Genomic DNA, 21,543 nt, shown 5'->3' with positions numbered 1-21,543 from the left:
AGCCTGTCAATTTATAAATTGAGGAAATCAATGTTAGGCAAGGCAAGGCAAGGCAAGTTTATTTATATAGCACCTTTCAACACAAGGCAATTCAAAGTGCTTTACAAAAATGGAAGACATTAAGAAAATGGCATTTAAAATCAGTCATTAAAAAAAATATATAATAAAATAAACATTAAAAGAAAAAATACATGGATAAAAGTTACAGTGCAGTTTAAGATGTGAATAGTTCAATTAAAAGCAGCGGCAAAAAGAAAAGTCTTCAGCCTGGATTTAAAAGTAGTAAGAGTTGCAGCGGACCTGCAGGTTTCTGGGAGTTTGTTCCAGATATTTGGAGCATAATAACTGAATGCTGCTTCTCCATGTTTAGTTCTGACTCTGGGGACAGAAAGCTGACCAGTCCCTGAAGACCTGAGAGTTCTGGATGGTTCATAATTTAGCAGTAGGTCAGACATGTATTTTGGGCCTAAACCATGCAAAGCTTTATAAACCAGCAACAGTATTTTGAAATCTATTCTTTGACACACAGGAAGCCAGTGTAAGGACTTCAGAACAGGAGTGATGTGATCCACTTTCTTAGTGTTAGTGAGAACTCGAGCAGCGGCGTTCTGAATTAGCTGCAGCTTAACCAAGTCTGTTAACCAAAGTGCAGCCATCTAATAATGTACTATCTATTATTAAAGATCAGAGGAAAAGAACAGAATGAGAGGGGTAAACCCAGAATACAAATAAAGAAGCAAAGAGATTGTAGAGCAGTGAGAAGGAAAAAAGCTTGGTGTGTCAATTCATTACATTGCCAGTATTTTTCATTGTTGTGAAAAAAAAATTACCTCCTCTGATTTTTTAACAGCCCCCTCATTCATTTAATCCTGGAGCCGGGCCTGGTCTGAGGGTTCTGGATGGTTCATAATTTAGCAGTAGGTCAGAAATGTATTTTGGGCCTAAACCATTCAAAGCTTCAGAACAGGAGTGAAGTGATCCACTTTCTTAGTGTTAGTGAGGACTCGAGCAGCGACGTTCTGAATTAGCTGCAGCTTTCTAATATATCTTTTAGTGAGACCTGTGAAGACACCATTACAGTAGTCCAGTCTACTGAAGATAAAAGCATGGACAAGTTTTTCCAAATCCTGCTGTGACATTAGTCTTTTAATCCTAGATATATTCTTTAGGTGATAGTAGGCTGATTTAGTAACTGTTTTAATGTGACTGTTGAAACTCAGGTCAGAGTCCATGACTACACCTAGATTTCTGGCTTTATCTGTTGTTTTGAACATTGCAGACTGAAGCTCAGCGCTAACTTTTATACGTTCTGCCTTGGCTCCAAAAACCATTACCTCAGTTTTATCTTTGTTTAATTGGAGAAAGTTCTGACACATCCACTCATTGATTTGTTCAATGCACTTACTCAGTGTTTTAACTGGAGAATAGTCTCCTGGTGAAATGGTTATGTAAATGTGGGTGTCATCCGCATAGCTATGGTAACTTATTTTGTTGTTTTTCATTATCTGAGCCAGTGCTAGCATGTAGATGTTAAAGAGAAGAGGCCCCAAGATGGAGCCTTGAGGTACCCCACATGTCATATTTGTCAACTCAGATGTGTATGTACCTATAGAAACAAAGTTTTTCCTGTCCTTTAAGTAGGATTCAAACCAATTTAGAACTGTTGCCGAAACTCCCATCCAGTTTTCTAGTCGGTCTAGTAATATGTTGTGGTCCACAGTGTCAAACGCAGCACTCAGATCTAATAATACTAACACTGAAGCCACTGTCTGTGTTTAAGTGGATGTCATTGAAGACCTTTACAAGAGCAGTCTCAGTGCTGTGGTTTGGACGAAAGCCTGACTGGAACACATCGAAACCGTTATTTAAATGCAAGAAATTACTCAACTGTTGAAAAACAACTTTTTCAATGATTTTACCTAGAAATGGGAGGTTTGATATGGGCCTGTAATTGTTCATTACTGAAGCATCTAGATTATTCTTTTTTAAGAGCGGTTTAATGACTGCAGTGTTCAGGGCCTGTGGAAAAACACCTGAGTGAAGAAACTTGTTTACTATATGAAGTAGATCTGAGGCCAAGCAATGAAAAACATTTTTGAAAAATCCTGTTGGAATAATATCAAGGCAGCAGGAGGATGATTTCAGATGTTGAATAATGTCCTCTAGGTTTTTATCATTAATCTGATGGAATTGTGTCATGGTGTTTGAATTGATATTAGGTGGACATAGGGACAACACATTTGCTGTACCTGATACAGAGGCACTGACTGCTTGTCTGATTTTCTGAATTTTGTCAGTGAAGAAGGCAAAGTCATTGCAGGCCCTGGTGGATAGAAATTCAGAGGCTACTGACACTGGGGGGTTTGTTAGTCTGTCGACAGTAGCAAATAAGGCACGTGCGTTGTTTTTGGTTTTGGTAATGATGTCAGAGAAGAAAGACTGTCGTGCGTTTTTCAATTCAAAATTATAAAGGCCAGGTCTCTCTTTATAGATTTCAAAATGAACCTGGAGATTTGTTTTTCGCCACCTACGTTCAGCTTTTCGACACTCTCTTTTTTCTATTTTCACGGTCATGGCCTTTCTCCATGGAGATATTTTCTTGCCAGTCACTTTCTTTATCTTAGTTAGAGCAATGGCATCTATAACATTTTTAATTTTTTAATTAAAATGATCTACTAGCTCATTTACTGAGATGTTAGCAGGGGCAAGTGTGGAAGAAAAATTATGAGTAAACATTTCCCTAGTATCTTCAGTTAAATATCGCTTTGTGGTTACCTCTTTTTGAACATTTGTGAACAGAAATAGAGCTCTCAAAGAGAACACAGGAATGATCAGAGAGTGCAACATCAGTCACCACAACCTTTGAGATATTCAGACCCTTTGAGATAATTAAGTCCAGAGTCCTTATTGTGCGTGGGCTCCGTCACATGCTGAGTCATTCCATAGTTATCAAGAGCACAAAACAGTTCTTTAGCCCCTCTGTCCTGGGGGTTGTCAACATGGATGTTAAAATCACCAACAATGACTAGACGGTCAAAGTCAATACACACTATAGACAGCAGTTCAGTAAAGTCATCAAAAAAGCTTGCACAGTATTTGGGTGGTCTATAGATATTTAGGAACAGAGCTCGAGAGGAGCATTTCAGCTGAAGGGCCACATATTCAAAAGAAGCAAAGTTCCCATAAGATGTCTTCCTGCATTGAAGGGAATCAGTGAACAAAATAGCAACTCCACCTCCTTTCTTACAGTATGCATTCTTTCCTGGCTCATAAAACTAAAGTTGGGAGGGGTTGATTCGATAAGAACAGCTGCACTGTTATTTTGTTCAATCCAAGTTTCCGTTAAAAACATAAAACCGAGATTGTGCTCAGTGATAAAATCATTGATTAAAAATGTTTTTCCAGGCAAAGATCTGACATTTAATAAAGCTAGTTTAAAGGGGACCTATCATGCAAAATGCACTTTGTGATGTCTTTTATACATAGATATGTGTCCCCGGTGCGTCTGGGAACTCACGCAGCGTCAGAAAATAAATCTCTCTCTTTTCCTCCGTACCTAAATATTTTAAAAACGGGTGTACAACGAGCGGATACAGATTCCATCCGCTGTGACGTAATAGCGGCGGCGGACCCACCGAAAGTTGCTATCAGAAACAATACCTGACGTGTTTTGGACGTAATCTCATCTTTGTTTACATTAGCAAGCCTCGCTAACACTCAGAGCTAACCTGTACTGTAGAGCACATGTGTTTAAAAAGCAGGACATAAAAAAAGAACTCACCTTGTGATAAACCTGCAAGAGAAAAAGCATTTGAGCTCCATACTATTTCAGAAATAATCCTTGACGTGGTTTAAACAGGATGGCGTTTTATCACAGCAGAATTTAACTTTATCTCCGGTAGAATTCTAATCAGGCATTAGCTCCGCCTCCTCTTCTTTCTTTTTTTTCAAGCTAAGGACCGAAGATCAGCGTTTCTCTAACAGGGCTTCAAAAGAGGGGTTTGAGCAGTATGAGGGATGGCTACAATGGGTGAACTGTTTGGTATTTTGAAAAAAAAAATTCACAGACATGTTTTGTATAGGTATGGCCCTACAATATATGTTTCAAATATAGCATGATAGGTCCACTTTAAGTTTGTTAAATACACTATCAGTCAGATTTTTTGTGACAAGCTGTGGCTGATATGGAGTCACTGCTAAATGTGATAAACTCACACAAACGTTTGAGCACTTCCTGTTTCTAAGCTGATTCACCGCTCTTAATCTATTACCTATCAACACAGATATCGGCAAAGCTACTGGCAGGCAGGGCCCCGGCTTGTCCTGGAAAGAGTTGAGAGTGCCATACGCCCTTGAGCCTGGACCCAGCACATCCGAGACCGCAGATGCTTTCTTGAAGGGGGGGAGGACGTTTTGGTACGGATGATTGTGGTAGGCATGGTGATGAAGACGGGGGAGATGGTGCGCGTCTCTGCTTCGATGATTCTGGTGGGCGTCGTTAAGGGACGGGGGTCAAGGATATGCTGCTAACCCTTTGTATCGCCTTCATATTTTCAGTGAACTCCAGGAAGGAATTGGTGGCAACCCTGTGTATCTCCTTCATGTGGTCATCGAACTCCAGGAGGGGGGGCGAGTGTGAAAGGGTGAGCGGAGAGAAGAGAGCGCTGGGGGATGAAGGAAGAGTATCCTCAAAGGTGTTGGTAGAGGGGGTGAGGGGCGGTGGAGACTCCTCCATTTGTGTCATAGGTCTCCCATAATCAAGACATTCCTCAGGCGGGTACAGTGATACTTCTTCAAGGTTTTCTGCGCGATGTGTTGTGTCTTTCTGCTGTTTTAATTCCTCTTCTCGCTTGTCCTTGGCAGAGGGAACAGATTGATGACGCAGGCAGTTGAATATTTGAGATATAAACAATTTCACTCCTGATTTGTTCAGGCAAACTCCATCTGCCTTAAAAAGATGTCTGCAGAAAAAGTTAAAATTGTCAATAAAATGGACAGAATGGTCAGTACAGGCAGTTGAAAGCCACATGTTCAGTGCAAACAATCTGCTGAATCTCTCCACTCCTCTTCTGACTGGCGGTAGAGGGCCACTGATGAACACCTCCGCATTTAGAGAGCTGACAGTTTCCAACAAACATTTTAAGGTCTTCTTTCAGCACTTCTGACTGTTGTTTCACAACATCATTTGTTCCAATATGTAGTACCACATTCTTCACAGTCGGATGTTCAACCCCAATATGCAGGATCTTCTCAGCCAAGTCAGAGACCATATCCTTGGGAAAACAGAGTACTTTGGTGTTGTTCTTACTACACAGACTTTTTACATCTCTTACAGCAGAGTCACCCACAATCAAGAGTTTCAGGCCCAGTCATTAGCTTTCCCTCTAGCCTTTTACTTTTGGAGTAGCTATTGGTCCTTACCCTGCTGTGTGAAGAGGACAGGTTATCCAGGTCATCAGAAAGAGATCTCCGGTTCTGGGTCAGCAGAGCGTATCTGTTCTGGATTGGCACACTCTGTGGTTTAGGAGGATTGTTTGTAGTTCTCCCTTTAGCAGCTGTCCACTGCTGTTTCCTAGTATGAATAGGGGTTGAAGAGGCGCTTTTACTGGGTGATAACAATGCAGGCCAGCCGGTCGCATCACAGATTTCAGAGCGCTAGGCTCTGCCTGTTATTCGTCCTCCCAAATCCCATGGAAATGATTTACTCTTAGGCTTTGCACCCAGAGAGTTCCAGGGAGGACTACCACTTGTAGATTTATTACCCGGTACACAGCCCTCCTGTTCCTTGGAATCCTTGTAGCTGCTAACTAGCTGTGAGTTAGCATGCCTTTGTCCATTCTTTTGCAGCACTGGTAAAGTGGTGTCATTCCAAAATAGTCCATTCACTTCCACGTTAACTTCCAACCGTTGCATTTTCATTTCCAACACGGCCATCTTCTGTAGAAGTTTGTGGAAGTCATCTGTAGAGAACGGAGGCATTTTGCTGCTAACTAGCTTAAGCTAAATAGCATGCAGTACCAGGCTTTAGCTGTTGCTAGGCCACGCTACTGTAAGACTGAGGTCGTCGTAAAAATATTGAAATATGGCTGAAATCCTCCATCTATTTACGAAGAATAACTGTCCCGGTGATAAGTTAATGTCCAGGAGCCGCTGCTCAAAGTTTTCAGAAAAGAAAAATAGGAAAATCAGCATAGAAAAGTAAGCAGAGGCAAGAGCAAGCAGAAAAGCGTCTGCACTGTAAGAAAGCAGGAGTCACATCTCCTGCAGTAAACCCCCTTTAACACTTCAAGGGAAAACCGAAATAGACAGGCCTAGAAAAGTCTATCAAATGTTCAGGTTCATATCAGTTGTAATGGCAATTTTAACTGTTCCAATGTCCTATATCCTTTTGCCATTACTTCACAGGAGGGTTTAGAGTGATCCAGACGCAGACACAAACAGATGATTTTCCGGTCTTTTGCTGCAGTTTAGAATGACGTTTTATTTAGCGTTTACATACTAAGGTTTAATTACAGTCAATAGTTGTGGTATGAGCATCTGCCGGGCTGGTAGAATCGGTGTGCTCTTCCTCCTGTGTCCTCGTCCTCTCCTGTCACCTATGACCCCTTTTATACACCCGGTGCAGCTTAACCCCGCCACCAAGTGTTCAAAAATAATATTGCACTATACATATAAATTAAAGTAAACTGAGACACCAACAACACCCATAAAAGGGCTCCTACACACCGGCCCCTAATTGGCTTTAGTATGAAACAAAAACAATTACCAATAAATAATAAAGGAGCTATGTAAAATACAAATGGTGTGTTCTATGTGTTGGTATTTAATTCTTAATGATTATTCAGTTTCTTTTCTTCTCCCTTATTTTAAGGGTCATCAGTCTTTGCTGTACTTTATGTCTCAGCCTCTTGGGAGTAGACATATCATATAAAATTAAGCACCTACCTGTATGGAACACATTTTGTTCAACCTTTTTTATCACAAGCAAAACTGTTGTTGTAGCCAAGATGATCATCTATTAGAGTGGCTGACTGTAACTGTGTTCTTAGCTCAATGACAATAAAGGCCAATCTGTTTTTTAGAAAAACCAAACGCTCCGTCTGTCCACCTGTAGCTGCATCCTTATCCTTTCTTCTTTGACCTTCTTCCCTTCATTCCCTGTGACCTCCCATCTTTCCCGTCTTCATGCTTCCATGTGTTCTCCAGCCTCAGACAGAGCCAGTGGGTGTTCGGACTCCTCGGCTGAGGGACTGGCATCCAGTGTAGCCCCCCCGCTCAGTTTGTCCCTCACTCCGGTTCTCAGCCCGGAGGAGTTTGAGCGTCTGTGGTTGCAGCGACAGGATTTGCATACTGAGCAAGGTAACGAGATGGAAGGAAAGCTTCTCTGTTTCTATTTTGACTACTCAAATAGCAAACAAATTAACAATAAATATCTGCATATCATGTAGATTTAGAACCTCATTTTAAAACAGAGTGCCATACAAGTATTTTTTTTGTATTGTCTTTTTATTCAAGTCTATACATTCATTGACAATACATATCAATATTCTCTTTTAGCTTTCTGTAGTTTACAATGAATGCACACATCAATGTATTACAAATTGTGTGTACAATACAGAGGCATGACTCCATGACTGTTAAACATGCTATAAATAAAAATGTATTATGAACATAAACAAGGTTATGGAAGTGTAAGTGAGGTAAGGCGGACATAGAAAAATATTATAACAAAAATACATATCAAAAACACTGTCAATCCACTGTAGGTCTTTCCTGGTTTTAACCACACTCTAGTAATGGATTTCCTGCTAGCAGCACTCAGGATTTGAAATAAATATTTGTCTTTACGGGAATTATTTTCTGGCTGGCCACTTTATATTTCAACTTCCATTTGTCTGTCTGACATCAGTTTCTCTGACTGTTGCGGCTAGATGCTGAGAAGCGAGAAGAGGAGGAGGATTGTGCATGTCTTGTGGAACACATCCGAGGCCCTGCAATAGCACACTGCTCCCCTCAAAGCCTTCAGGCTGCAATGCAGCTGGTCAACATCCAGACACTGGCCTTCACCCCGCCGCACACACTCCCCTGGAGGGTGTACCTGTTCACACACACCCAGCACACACACAGTGGCAACGCACCACACAGCACGCTCATAGTCGGGGAGCTGCTGTACACCGGAGAGGCAAATCGGAGGGTGAGGTTGGTAAAGACAGGCTCGGATGATGGAGACTTGGTGGAGGGCAGCGAAGAGGAGCATGTGAGAGAGGGAGGAGACCCCACATCTGCTGGGCTGAGAGAGTCTGCCAGAGAAAATGGAGAAGAGGAGGAAGTGAAAGTGACTCTGAAGCAGCAACCAAGAGATGACAGCGCTCTGAAGGGGTTTCTCTCCATCCTCACCACCGTACTGCACACACTGTCCTCAGAGAGGGCGTAAATATGCATGACACATGCATACACACACACAAGCATCATTGGACCTACCTAGATGTGTTGAGTCATTCGGTCCAAGTCTCAGATAAAGCCCCACCCCACTTATCTGTCTTACAAAAAAAAAAGTAATTAGTACCCGTCTCATCATAATAATATTGGCCAATTCATCTAACATGTTCAAAAACTATGACGATTGTTTATTAATATTATAGATATTTAGAGAAAAAAAATTATCAAAACTTTAAAAAATATGTTTTCTTCATTTCTTCTTAATTAAAACTGAAACAAACTAGAACTGAAGACCACTTCTCTGAAACTCACTATGTCTTTAAGAAGTCCCTCACTGATCACAATCATTCCCTCTCAAACTGAACTTGCGTAAACCACAGACAGAATGACAGAAACCAGTCAGGTTAGCATTTGGCCTGGTTTTAACCACACTCTAATAGCTTTCCTGTATTTACGGGAAAAAGAATCTGGCTGGCCACTTTAGGGGCCATATGGAGGACTAGCATCACTGCACAAATGTATACTTCTCTTTTATTTTGGGATTGAGAGAAAAATAATGCTCAAAGACAAACATGATGGAAACCACCTTTCACAGGAGGCAGAGCTTGACAAGGGAGGATTGTGTACCCCAGTGCCCAAATGCAGACAATATATACCAGATTTTTTTGGAGGGCTCTTGGAGACATGTAAATGAACTGATTAAAAACAAATAAAACATGTGGATTGCTTTCCTAGCTATTTCCAGCTCAATCAGCTATTCTAGTTATAAATGTCCAGACCCCTTCTAAAACCATAGTGAGCTAAATCCAGCCTGGTCAACCCTTTTTTCAGCAAGAACTGTTATCAGTTTGCCTGTTGAGTACCTTCAGTTATTAGCTGTGGTGGAAAGTAACACAGTACATTTGCTTAAGTATTGTACTTGAGTACGATTTGGGGCACCTGTACTTTACCTTAGTACAATTTGGAAGCCAATATTGTACTTTTTATTCATTTGACATAATTACTTAGTAGTTATTTTACAGATTCAGAATATGTGCTTAAACACAATATAAATTAACTATCAGATATAATTATAGGTTAAGACAGCCAGCAGCAGTACATAGAGTATGTGTGTATGTATATACAGTATGTATTAACCGGGAAGGGGGATAAAGTATTGTTTCGATTTGTGAATTGTTTTTGAGAAGCACTTTGTGTTACCACTGTGTATGAAAGGTGCTATATAAATAAAGCTTGATTTGATTTGATAAAGTGGTGAGAATTCGCTCCACTTTTACCAGCTGGGATGAACACATTAATGCTTACAAAAATGAAGTCCATTCATTTCATATATATAATAGGTACTTTCAAGTATATTTTGATACCAATACTTTTACTTAAGTATTGTTTTGAATGCAGGACTTTTTTTAATTGAATCGGAGGGATGAAACCCCTCTTTAATGGTCACACATGCAGAGCACACAGCACACAGTGAAACTCTGCATTTAACCCATCCTAGCACCAGGAGTCTAGTACTAGGAGCAGTGGGCAGCTATTGTACAGCGCCCGGGGAGCAATGGGAGTGAGGGGGGAAGGGGGGTGTCCGGTGCCTTGCTCAAGGGCACCACGGCAGGGCACGAGGTGAACTGGGACCTCTCCAAGTAGCAGTCCACACTCCATATTTAGGTCTGTTCGGGGACTTGAACCGGCGACCCCACAGTCCAAGCCCCTACTGACTGAGCCACTGCCGGACTAAAAAAATAGGTCTCTGCATTTGACCCATCCTAGTGTTAGGAGCAGTGGGCTGCCATTATGTACGGCGCCCGGGGAGCAGTGTAGGGGACACCTCGGTAGCACTTGGTCTTTCCGGGACTTCAACTGGTGACCTTCCAGTTGCAAGTCCCTATGGACTTCGCCACCACCACCCTCTTGCCTGTAACAGAGTATTTTCACACTGTAGTATTTTTACTTTTACTTGTACAATACTGAGTATTCTTCCTCCTCTGGTACTCAGTTACTTTCCTCCTCTGGTACTGAGTTACTTTCCACCTTTAGTACTTAGTTACTTCATCCAGTGGCCTACAGTCGCGACAACATTGACAGTGACGACATACCTGCTCTTCTGAAGCCACGCGGCCACCTGCTGGCTCAATGTCCTCGCGCCCATACAGCGTGCAGCGTGGTGAAGAAAGGGTGGTAGAAAGAGAGGATGTGGTAACCTCCATATAGGGGTTTCAGTGCAGTAGACAGTGGGTGTTAACAACGGTTAATGTGTTACAGTCAACAGGCGAGTCATTTCCCCGCTGCGATGCTGCCGTCCCATTACAAGTGACATTTCAAGGAGCAGGACCCGCGGACGGTGAGTGGCGTCATGGATAGAAGTTTCTATATCAGCAGAAATGTTTCCGTAACTGCTCGTAGCGGACACTTATGTGTTTAGCGTAATACATTAAGCTGTCTTTGTTTATGTTGTTACTTTATGGAAAGTCGTACGTGCTTTCGTTATGTTTATTAGCTGATATTGCATTACCGATACATAGCCTACTGTTTATACTGTCGCGAGGCTGCTGTATGTGATTAGCGTTAAACGTAATGAGGCTGGCGTAGTTAACGTAGTTGGCTCAGTTCGCAGTTGAAACGTAGGTACAATTACAAATAAGCCTATTCATGTAGAGAATGAACATGGTTTTCTCTGTTATAACCAACACACGCATTTCATAACTCCACAAAAGTTCCTAATGTAACTTACTGTACCACTGAAAACAGCAGGCGGTCATATCTGGGCTATCGCTTTAAAACGTCCCTTCAGAATACAGTATTCTTTGGTTGCTTTATTATAGATATTGCGCAAAAAAAGAAAACTCTTCTGCCCTTCAACCCACAAAGGCACACCTGTCCTGTCAATCATGTTTAGGCAACACGATTTAATATCCGCTCTGCTGTAAGTATCGTTTTGATTTTCAATTTGAAGTAGATGAATATAATTAAAGATAAGAAAGAAGTCTGAATTTATAGTTTATGACGGCAATAGAGGCTAGGTAAATTGGATTAAAACAAATACAGTGTGAACCTGAATAAAGTCATGTTCTCATTGTTGGACAGACATTAAGACATTATACCTCGATCACTGCACTATAATGTAATCCATGTCTGCCAGTGAGTTGGAACAGAGCAGGGGGGAGCTGCCTGTCTTTGCTAAATATAAATCGAAGGGTGACCTTCCAGTGAATTCTCTTTAGATGTACAGTTCCTCTGCTTCCCCGTTCTCTACTATAAACGCCCTACCTCTTTTGTCTCTTAAACATTATTTTGGCAACAGAGCCATAATCCAAATGCAACTAGAGAAGATACAATGAAACACAAAGTGAACAACGGTGGAAATAGGGAATAAAAACTGCAAAAAGTACATAACACGTTTTTGTGTAGATCTTTTTTAATAGTTGTTGTTGCCCCAAGAGGTTATTAGATAGTAGCTCAAGTAGACTTTATTTTACACTACCCGCATTGTTGGCCATTTATGGTAACTACAGTACAAAATAATGCTGGTGAGTTACAGTTGACAGATTAACATCTCATATACAGAATTTACTGTAAATAACATCTGTACATTTAAGAAAAAAAACTCCACTGTATGCTGGGATTAAGTCATGTAAACCTAGAAACATGTTTATATCTAACCTAGAAAGTAAAAGACAGCAGTCACTTTTGAAAAATAAGAGGCTAAGACTTTATTTATCTCCAAGGAACTTCTTGTGCCAGTTACAAAATATAGAATACACAGCAGCATAATAATAATAGTAACACTTATAATAAAACTGTACACTAACAGTGCAGTACAAAGAGCAAATTAAACAACACATTACAAAGAACATATCAATTGACAAATAATGTAAAAAACGAGGGGCCGTATTGTGATAGTCAAAAAAGTGTATTTTACTCAATATTTCTGAGTGTATTATAAGCATTGTCTAATTCTATAGTGTTGGGGACATATTTCCCTAGGCCCATGTATTTAACTGAGAGAATGATCAACCTTGTGCATAACAAGTTAAAACACTATAACCTCTATCAGCTGACGCCAACAGGCAGGAACAGGGAGACAAAACCCTGAGAGCACAGCACCAAAGGTTAAAGGTGCTCAGTGAGGGCAGTACAGACTGATAAACTGGGTCAAAGTTATGGGCCTAGGGAAATATTTCCCTAACATATAGTATTACTATAAAACATCCCTTGTTATACTTTTACGCCCAGGCCTAGGGGAACCTAGGCGCAGCACAAAATGTGCACTCTCCCCACTCCCAAGAACATGGACACCGAGACAGAGAATGCCATTTGGTAATTTTAATTACCAAAGGTTTTACAAAGCGGCGCAATAACCCACAAAACAAACAAATCTTTGAACACATAAATCTTGCCTAACAAATAAGAAAAATAAACGTGCAGGCTTCTTACCTACTCGGACGTAAAAACAGTAGAAAACGAGAATTAACCAAAAGAAAAGGGTTTCACACTTTCACACAAATTAAAGCGTCCACAAGGACAGGTTAACGTAGTTTCTATTTCGGAGGTTTCAAAACAAGCAAGAGGACCGGTGTACGGTATAAGTACACCTACAGCACAACAGGACAGATATAAATACGCAACAGTGTTGGGAGTGGGAGTAGGAGAAGTCGAGTCAGAGAGACTGCACGGCTGCAGCTTAATATGCTCCCCTCTTCTTCAGGTGGACCAATCAGCAGGTGGAAGGCAGCTAATCAGCTAACGGGCACCACCTGCTTGCTCACTCACAGACACAGGAGGAGGGACAAATATCTGCACACAAATGACATAACGACCCAGGGTTGTAACAATACTGATACTCGTTTGACTGATGATGTTGTAAATGAGGCTCTAAAGCAACACAGAGCAGAGCTGCTGGTTTTAGGTTCAGAATGACTTGTTGCTGTTTCTGAGCCTTCTAAAACATTCATTAACTGTTAGCTGAATTATTTACTGTGGTGCTGACTGAGTTACACACCAGCGTAACCAAGTATCCTGTGTGTGTGTTTTTGTTTGTGTGTGCCCGTGGGTATACAACAGGAAATGCGTATTTTTTGGAAAAACATTTTGGCAGTGCTGCTTCTTGTCGGAGGATTGTACTACATGAGCCAATCAAACTTCCTTATTACTGTAAGTACACGCACCCTATTTTATAATGAGACTTGAAGGTGTGGCCTTAAAAGAAAACCTCAGCTGTTCTGCTGTTGCTTTACAAAGAGCAAAACATCAAAGGTTGATCTCTGTTTCATGCCCTTCACTGGAATGTAAACGATGTCATAACGCTTCATCACAAAGCAGGGGAGGTCATGTATGCAGATTCTAATCAAACATGCTTGTATTTGTTTTGCAGGGCCAGTCACAGAAGGTGATTACAAATGAGTTAACATGGAGCGTACAGAGGCTGGTTAGTAAGGAGTCCTGGGTGGAGCAGGGGGATTACCTCCCTCTCAATGTGTCCTACCAGCTGCTGGCTGGAGCACCATCTACTCAACAGAGTGAGTATCATAATGTCGGACCCTTTTTGTTCATATAAAGTTAAAGTGATGCAATCTTCATTAACTGTGAACAAAAGTTGGTTCCAACCTGCCGTCTTTTTGAAAACAAAAGGCTATTGAAAGAGTTGAAAATAAAAATTGTTTCCAAATCATCGTTACGCTTTCTAGGCGTGCAAAGTGCCTTAGATCTGACAGAGAGAAATATGGAATGCATTTTTGTACACATCCCTTCACATTGCATATATCACAATCACGGTGCATTGGTGATGTATTCGTGAAGGTTACCATCGTGCCCTCCACAAAATCCAATGGGATTTTTACATTGGTTTTCAAAAGAATGGCAAAAAATACATTTATGGCACAAACACGTTTATGATACTTAAATATCTCCACATATTAACACCCGTTTTATATTTTGTAAAGCTTGAATGCAAAAGCTAGAAGTAAAAAGCTAACGTTTTGCTATAAAGGAACTAAATTACGGTTGCATACCAAACACACAGCCGACTTCAGGCAGATCAGGTTACACAAACACTGTTTTGCATTTCACATGGAAGTTTGTTGGGTGAAATACAAAACCACGCTTCACAGTAGCTATTTACTTCAGGATGTTGCATTTAAGCTTCTAAAAAGATGTGGTAATAGAGATATGCCAAATAGATTAATTAGTAGGGATCAAGTTGCATGCATGTTATAATTGTAATGTATATATAATTCAATGCCAATATGTGTCTGTAGTATATTTCTATATGTCTGTAGCTTAGCGAGATTGTATATTTTTTTATATTTTATTCAATATTTTCTTTATATTGTGCATTATTTAGATACTTTAGTGATATATGTCCTTTCTATTATGAGTTTTTATATACTTGCTGCTAATGTTAATATTAATTGCTTTACAAATATTTTTAACTTGTCTCAGGGTTTTTATCAGTAGGACTGTCCTCTGTGAAGAGGGCGAAGGGAAGCTATCTCATCCCCACCCTGCAGTCCCTCTTCTCCCAGTCTTCTCCTGAAGAGCGCTCTTCCATGGTGGTGGTGGTGCTGCTAGCAGACTTCGATGTCAGTTGGAGAGTCAGCACAGTGACTGAGATCAAAACTGCATTTTCCTTGGAGCTGGAGCAAGGCCAGCTGGTGGTCCTCCACGTTCCTCAGGAGATGTACCCTCCTTATACAGGTGTAGTACATGTGTGCTCCTACCAGTGGACACATTCATTCATAATAATAATACACTTTATTTAGAAAGGCGCCTTTCAAGGCTCTCAAGGTTGCCGACAATGTACACAAAACACCAAACAAAACAAATTAGCGCAAAAACAACACAATATAATCATAAAAACAGACGACGAGTGATATGATCAGGGTGGATAAGCCAGTGTGAAGTGATGTGTTTTGAGATGTGATGGGAAAAAAATGCCACAGGACACATGTGGGGCAAAGAGTTTGTGTGGGACAATGTGGGACAAGTTACTGCGATGCTAAGAGGTGGTTTAGATTTCAGTAATGTCCTTCTGACCCTTAAAAAATCAAAAATTCTATTGAAACTATTAGCTTATGAATATAACGCTTTATAGATTGATTTGTTTGCACAAACTATGCAAGTAAAGGACCAGAGGTGGGAAGTAACTAAGTACATTTACTAAAGTACTGTACTTAAATACAATTTTGAGGTACTATATTAAGTATAGCCATTTAATGCTACTTTATACTTCTATTCCACCAAATTCAAAATGGAAATAATGTAATTTGACTCCACTACATTCATTTAACAGCTTTATCTTCTTTTAACAAAATGCATCTCTTCAAATTAAACTAGTGGAGTTACAAGAGAGTCAAATTATATACATATTTAACAAAATGTTAATGTTGTTAGTCAAATTCTACGTGATGCAACAATATTATCTGGAAATGTCATGTATAAATATAATTATATACACACATAAAGGTCTTTATGTAACTCTGCACAACTATTATTTTTAGTTTTTATGCTTTAAGTTCATTTTGCTGATAAAACTTTTGTACTTTTACTTAAAGATTTTGAATGCAGTACTTTTACTTGTAATGAAGTATTTTGACAATAATGTATTGGTACTTTACTCAAGTAAAGCATCTGAATACTTCCTCCATCGCTCTAGTCTAGAGGACATTTATACTGTACATTGATTTTTTTTTCCAACAAAACATGTTCACACAATATTTTTTTGCAATCTCTGACCCTGGAGCTGGAGAAAAAAACTCTGGCAAATCTGACAAAAACTCTCTGGGAATCGCCCCCCGCCCGCTTAACCTATAAGTAAATACATTTCCAGACTTTTGATTGACTGACATCTGACAGAGCTAATGCTAATAGCCCTCTTTTGCTTTCTGAACAGCCATTGGATAAAAGCCAAGTTTCGACTGTTCTGGCAACTGTCAATCAAATGCAGGAAATTGTCTCATTTCTGGAACAAATGATAAAAATGCTTTGCAGGCCCGCAAAGGTGGGACACCTGGTCTCCCTCCTGTTCGATGCTGTGATTCTGATCAAAGTCTCTGTGGTTATCCTGCAGGTCTTAAGAGGAACTACAACGATCTTCCAGAAAGGGTATCGTTTCGCTCCAAGCAGAACCTGGATTACTCCTTCCTGATCCTCTACAGTGCTAGTCTTGGTCAATACTACCTCCAGATCGAGGACGACGTTTTCTCTGCCAAGAATTTCCTTTCCACCATCAAGAGGCGTGTGGCGGAGCAAGAGGCGAAGAAGACCACCTGGGCGATGCTGGAGTTCTCGGCCCTCGGTTACATCGGCAAGCTCTACAAATCAGCCCAGCTTCCTCTCCTGGCACGCTTTCTCTTCCTCTTCTACCAGGAAATGCCTTGCGACTGGTTAATGGGTCGCTTCCGAGATTTGATGACTCAGAAAGAGCCAATCCTTTTCAAACCCTCGCTGTTCCAACACATGGGAACCTACTCCTCGTTCCAAGGCACATACAACAAGCTTAAGGACAAGGACTTTGAGGAGCAGTATACCAATCCTTCCGCTGAGGTTTATACTGATATGTCCTCCTACAAAAAACATTTTCCCAAACTGGCCTGGGACGCTGGGGAGGATTTCTTTTGGGGACGCTCCCCAGAAAAGGGTAATCACCTGACTGTGGTGTTCAGAGGCCCTACACTAGTGACAGGGATTATGGTAGAAACAGGGTCAGGGGGCAAAGACCTCCTAGAGTCAGCTCAGGTGGAGATAGGCCATGACGTGATCACCACAGAGAAAGACAGGAGTTGTAAAGAGTTCCAGACAGTTGGGACGTTCAAAAATGGGTTGTTTGAGATCCAAGAGATGGACAAAAAGTACACCTCTGCCTCTTCCTGTCTGAGGATACAGATCACAGCTGCGCAGAAGGATTGGCTGATCATTACCAAAATCAGGATCTCAACAAAGCTTCGTACATCCACAAACCAAGCCTAGGAAGGACACTTGCCTTCCTGCCAGGGGAATAGTTTTGTATCTGCTGGATGCAGGCTAAACATGTGCCTTGTTGAACAGTTCCATTGACCAAACATCTATCCAGAAACAGTTTGAAGCTACTGTCAATATAATGTTTGATTAAGGCAAGATGTATAGACGATGTGTGCACATAAAACCATGCTTTGCCTCTTTAAAAACATAAACTGGTATTTATAAAGGAAGAGTGCAGATTGTCTGTTCATTTAAGTTAGAGTAGAGAATAATGTGATTTGTATTTACTGGTTCAGCAGCTTTATTAAATCCATTATAAAGGAAGAGTGTTTAGTAAGAATGTGTTGCCCTCCCACATAACATGCCACCAGGCATACATTGATCCAGATAGCCTGGTGTGATATGAAGACGTGGAAATAAAAATAAGGTGAGACACAGGATGTTGTTATATGTTCCAATACGTTTTTGTTATTTAAACTATTTTCTATTGAGACATTCTGTAAACGGCTGTGTTAACAGCTTTAGGCGCCCGTTTTTTCTTTGTGGACTGAGTAGGGATTGATTTGTTTAGTGTGTTTGCATTTTATTTTGGGTTCTTGGAACAACAGTTATTGCTCTGGGCGGATATTTGTTTTGCTTGTATTTTATTTGTTTTTCTCCTGCTGATTGTCTGTTAATTTAAATTAGAGTAGAGAATAGTGTGTTTGTTTACTGGTTCAGCACCTTTCACCAATGTGCCAGTCTATCTGCAATGGTATGGAGCTAATTTCCTGCCATAACTCCACAAACAAACTAAACAGGTTTTACAAATGCCTTATGATTCACTAACAAACACAATGTGGTTTGCAAATACAAAACACCATCTACCAACTAATGAATTTAGTTTTGCAAAGAAAAAACGTATCTATCAAACAAACACATAACATTTTTCTAATAAATCATGTTTCAGAGACAAATTCAGCTTAGGTTTTACAAGTACACAACTTTTTTTTACAAGTGCACAAATTTGTTTTACAACTACAATACTTTGTTTTACAACTACAAAACTTTTTTTTACAAGTACAAAACTTTTTCTTCTCACGGCGGAATATTACTGCCAAAAGTCACGTGACTGGAATATTACTGCCAAAAGTCACGTGACTGAGTCACGTGACTTTTGGCAGTAATATTCCGCCGTGGTTGTGCTCATACACACTCACACATGCTCACTCACACATGCTCCACGGCAGCAGGGGGCACTACTGAGTCCATTGGGAAGGCGGGAGGTTGAGCAGAGCATGGAACAGCTCTTGCCAGCCTGATCATGACAGCCGTGTTTCTAGCGATCCAGCATCTGAATTTAGCGATCACAACGAAAACAGCCAAGACACATATTGAGCCCAGAAAATGAATGTTCTTAGGGCTGTAAATATAATAAGCCTTTGTCTAAAATAGACAACATTGTAACTAAGGAGATTTAAACTATACAGCGATTCTGCACTCGGTCAATCAGCTGCTCTTCATTTTCTTTCCTGCTATATTCAATGAGTGATACAAATATTTTTTACCATACGTTCTGAATAAAACTGATACTGTTGGACTCGGTACTAGTTGACTGCTACCAGAAATAAAAGGAAGTACTTTACTGTGTACTTTGTGAGTAATCCTCTGTCAGAGTCCCCTCCATAGTACATAATGCATGTTTTTTGCTATCTTTGATGAATGATAAAAGGGTCATTCCAGAATTGGAGGACAATTTAGACACCAACATTTTTGAAAAATGAACCTTTCATTTTATTATTTTTTGTTATGTATTTAGGAAAAACAGATAATAAACCATAAAAAAAAGTGATTTGCCCAGCTAAGGCATCAAATGTATATTTTCCAATGAAGAATTAACCCTGTTACTCTAATTATAGTAACAGGGTTGCAAGTAACAGGGTTGAAAATCAATGCTAATTTTAGCTTTTACCTCAGGAATTAATGCTAGCTGCACAATGTAATGCTATTGTCAAGGAATGGACACACTTTATATTATATTTATATTTATATATATTTAACAAAAGAAAGATACATTTGAAATTAATTTGTTTTTGTTTCATAATTTGAGTAACAGGGTTGCGTTTGTATGAGTGCCACACTCCTTCAAGAGTGACAAGATTGGAAATATATTACAAATAAAAGAGAGGACTTAGTTTTGGTCTACCCATGGTAGTAGCACATGGCTTGCTGATGTCCTTTCCACTGTGTCATGCGGCAAACAGTTTTTTCACTTCCTCTGCCAAGCTAAAAAGGTTTCGGTAACAGGGTTGCGCGCATGTTGAGGGACACACCTTCTGTGCAAAATTACTGTTATTTAAAATGTGTTTATGATTTAACAAATTGATTTTACCATTACAAGACACATATATCAATAGAATAATACCAAAAAAGTAAATAAAAACCCTATTTTAAATGTTATAGTTGACATGCAAGTTGGTCACCAAGAAGCTGGGACAAGAGAAAAGGGCAATTTTAGGGGGTGTTCGAGAGCTATTTGATATTTTAAATAATATTTTGAAACCACTTTTTCTACAACTTTATATGCATCTTGTCTCAAGACAAGTATATTTAACACAACAAGTGCATGTCTTAGCTTTTTGGGCATGGATTATTAGATTTTTTATATGGGGGACATGAAATGTCCTCCAATTCTGGAATGACCCAAAAATAAAATGTTACCATTAGTTCTTAATGAAATTGATACGGTTTGACTTTGTATTAGTAAGCCTACTACTAACAATACATTGAAGTACTTTTACTGTGTATTTTTTTGAGAAATACTCTGTCAAAGTCCCCTCCTGAGAACAAAATCAAGCCACTTCTTCTAAGTTTGATGAGGGAAAAAAATATTTTTTGGGTGATTTAATGGGTGATGTAACATTAATGACAGACATAATATGAGGTCCTTGGCACTCATAGGGGGGTCATTTTGTGATCATGGGGCATCACCCTTACAGCATCAGGACAATATCATATGGAGTCAGATACTGGAAGTGGGCTGGAGGCGTTAACTGGGACTGATGGAAGGATGAGGCTGATGAGACTGAAGAATCTGCGAGGAACGAACTAGCGGCAGAGGAATAATTATATATTAAAAGACAGCAGCATCATAAGAGGGCAACCATGTGACAGAGTGTGTTACTTTGCTGAAGGATATTTGTGACCAGCTATCCATTCCAGGCCAGACTCTAAAGACTTTCCAAGGTGTGAAAATGCTGCTGCCGGAGTACTGACTGGAAGTATTGCTGATATCATGTCTACCATCCTCTTAAAATACTCTGTCCAACAATATCAGTCTCAGGAAGAAATGTTTTTTAATGCTTATTAAAAGAAAAACATGCATTCTTGTACTCAGGAGGGGACATTGACAGAGGATTACTGGAAAAGTACACAATAAGTACTTCATAGTACTTGTGGGAGTAGTATCAGTAGTACTGAGTCCAACAGGATCAATCTCACGAAGAACTAATGGCAACAAAAAAGAATTCCCTCATCAAACTTAGCAGAAGTGGCTTGATTTTGTTCACAGGAGGGGACTTTGACAGAGTATTTCTCAAAAAATACACAGTAAAAGTACTTCAATGTATTGTTAGTAGTAGGCTTACTAATACAAAGTCAAACCGTATCAATTTCATTAAGAACTAATGGTAACATTTTATTTTTATCATTCATCAAAGATAGCAAAAAACATGCATTATGTACTATGGAGGGGACTCTGACAGAGGATTACTCACAAAGTACACAGTAAAGTACTTCATTTTATTTCTGGTTGCAGTCAACTAGTACCAAGTCCAACAGTGTCAGTTTTATTAAGAACTTGTGGTAAAAAATATTTGTATCACTCATTGAATATAGCAGGAATAAAAATGAAAAGCAGCTGATTGACCGAGTGCAGAATCGCTGTATACAGGGGCGGACTGGGACAACAAATCAGCCCGGGACTCTCGACCGGCCCACTTCGGTACCGCCGGCCCACCTCGGTACCGCAAGTAAGCGGCCCACCTCGGTGGTGCCGCAAGTAAATACCGCGAGGAAATTGTCGACGGGGGGGAAGGGGGGGAAGGGGGGGTGAGCAGTGACTTATCCGACCGGCCCACTTCAGTACCGGCCCATCGGGATTCGTCCCGAACG

General features: G+C 40.2%; 2 protein-coding genes across 4 annotated transcripts; both read left to right on the top strand.

Annotated features, from left to right (window-relative positions):
- Nucleotides 1-4,341: 4,341 nt before the first annotated feature.
- On the top strand, nucleotides 4,342-9,690 carry LOC117491153. Of its 2 annotated transcripts, none has more exons than XR_004556741.1 (3): nucleotides 4,342-4,643; nucleotides 7,207-7,359; nucleotides 7,932-9,690. XR_004556741.1 is itself a non-coding variant. In XM_034141017.1 (3 exons), exons 1-3 carry the CDS (start codon nucleotides 4,521-4,523, stop codon nucleotides 8,432-8,434), a joined length of 903 nt encoding a protein of 300 aa, XP_033996908.1. In that variant the 5' UTR covers nucleotides 4,344-4,520; the 3' UTR covers nucleotides 8,435-9,690. The 2 variants fall into 2 exon arrangements, 1 of the variants encoding a protein (XP_033996908.1); XM_034141017.1 differs by having other exon boundaries at nucleotides 4,344-4,643; nucleotides 7,083-7,359.
- An 861-nt stretch (nucleotides 9,691-10,551) lies between these two features.
- Nucleotides 10,552-17,831, top strand: LOC117491125 (alpha-1,3-mannosyl-glycoprotein 4-beta-N-acetylglucosaminyltransferase C-like). 2 transcript variants are annotated; one of them, XM_034140976.1, is made up of 6 exons: nucleotides 10,552-10,777; nucleotides 13,142-13,258; nucleotides 13,498-13,587; nucleotides 13,808-13,952; nucleotides 14,875-15,129; nucleotides 16,502-17,831. In XM_034140976.1, the coding sequence occupies exons 3-6, from the start codon at nucleotides 13,501-13,503 to the stop codon at nucleotides 17,398-17,400; spliced, it is 1,386 nt and encodes a 461-aa protein (XP_033996867.1). In that variant the 5' UTR covers nucleotides 10,552-10,777; nucleotides 13,142-13,258; nucleotides 13,498-13,500; the 3' UTR covers nucleotides 17,401-17,831. The 2 variants fall into 2 exon arrangements, with proteins under 2 accessions (XP_033996867.1, XP_033996866.1); XM_034140975.1 differs by lacking the exon at nucleotides 13,142-13,258.
- The last annotated feature ends 3,712 nt before the right edge of the window (nucleotides 17,832-21,543 follow it).

The sequence above is a fragment of the Trematomus bernacchii genome, unplaced genomic scaffold (genome assembly GCF_902827165.1).
Source record: "Trematomus bernacchii unplaced genomic scaffold, fTreBer1.1, whole genome shotgun sequence".
Classification (NCBI taxonomy): Eukaryota; Metazoa; Chordata; class Actinopteri; order Perciformes; family Nototheniidae; genus Trematomus; species Trematomus bernacchii.
The sequence above is the reverse complement of the archived record's forward strand: the minus strand, read 5'-3'. Positions and strand labels throughout refer to the sequence as shown.

What these genes read in the sequence shown, in the direction of transcription:
- LOC117491153 (XM_034141017.1), top strand. Translation starts at nt 4,521, where the DNA reads ATGCTGCTAACCCTTTGTATCGCCTTCATATTTTCAGTGAACTCCAGG. An exon ending in GGGGGGGCGAGTGTGAAAGG is followed by an intron (nt 4,644 to 7,082) that starts GTGAGCGGAGAG and finishes TCTGTTTTTTAG; the next exon opens with AAAAACCAAACGCTCCGTCT. An exon ending in GGATTTGCATACTGAGCAAG is followed by an intron (nt 7,360 to 7,931) that starts GTAACGAGATGG and finishes TGTTGCGGCTAG; the next exon opens with ATGCTGAGAAGCGAGAAGAG.
- LOC117491125 (XM_034140975.1), top strand. Translation starts at nt 13,501, where the DNA reads ATGCGTATTTTTTGGAAAAACATTTTGGCAGTGCTGCTTCTTGTCGGA. An exon ending in AATCAAACTTCCTTATTACT is followed by an intron (nt 13,588 to 13,807) that starts GTAAGTACACGC and finishes TTTGTTTTGCAG; the next exon opens with GGCCAGTCACAGAAGGTGAT. An exon ending in GATGTACCCTCCTTATACAG is followed by an intron (nt 15,130 to 16,501) that starts GTGTAGTACATG and finishes GTTATCCTGCAG; the next exon opens with GTCTTAAGAGGAACTACAAC.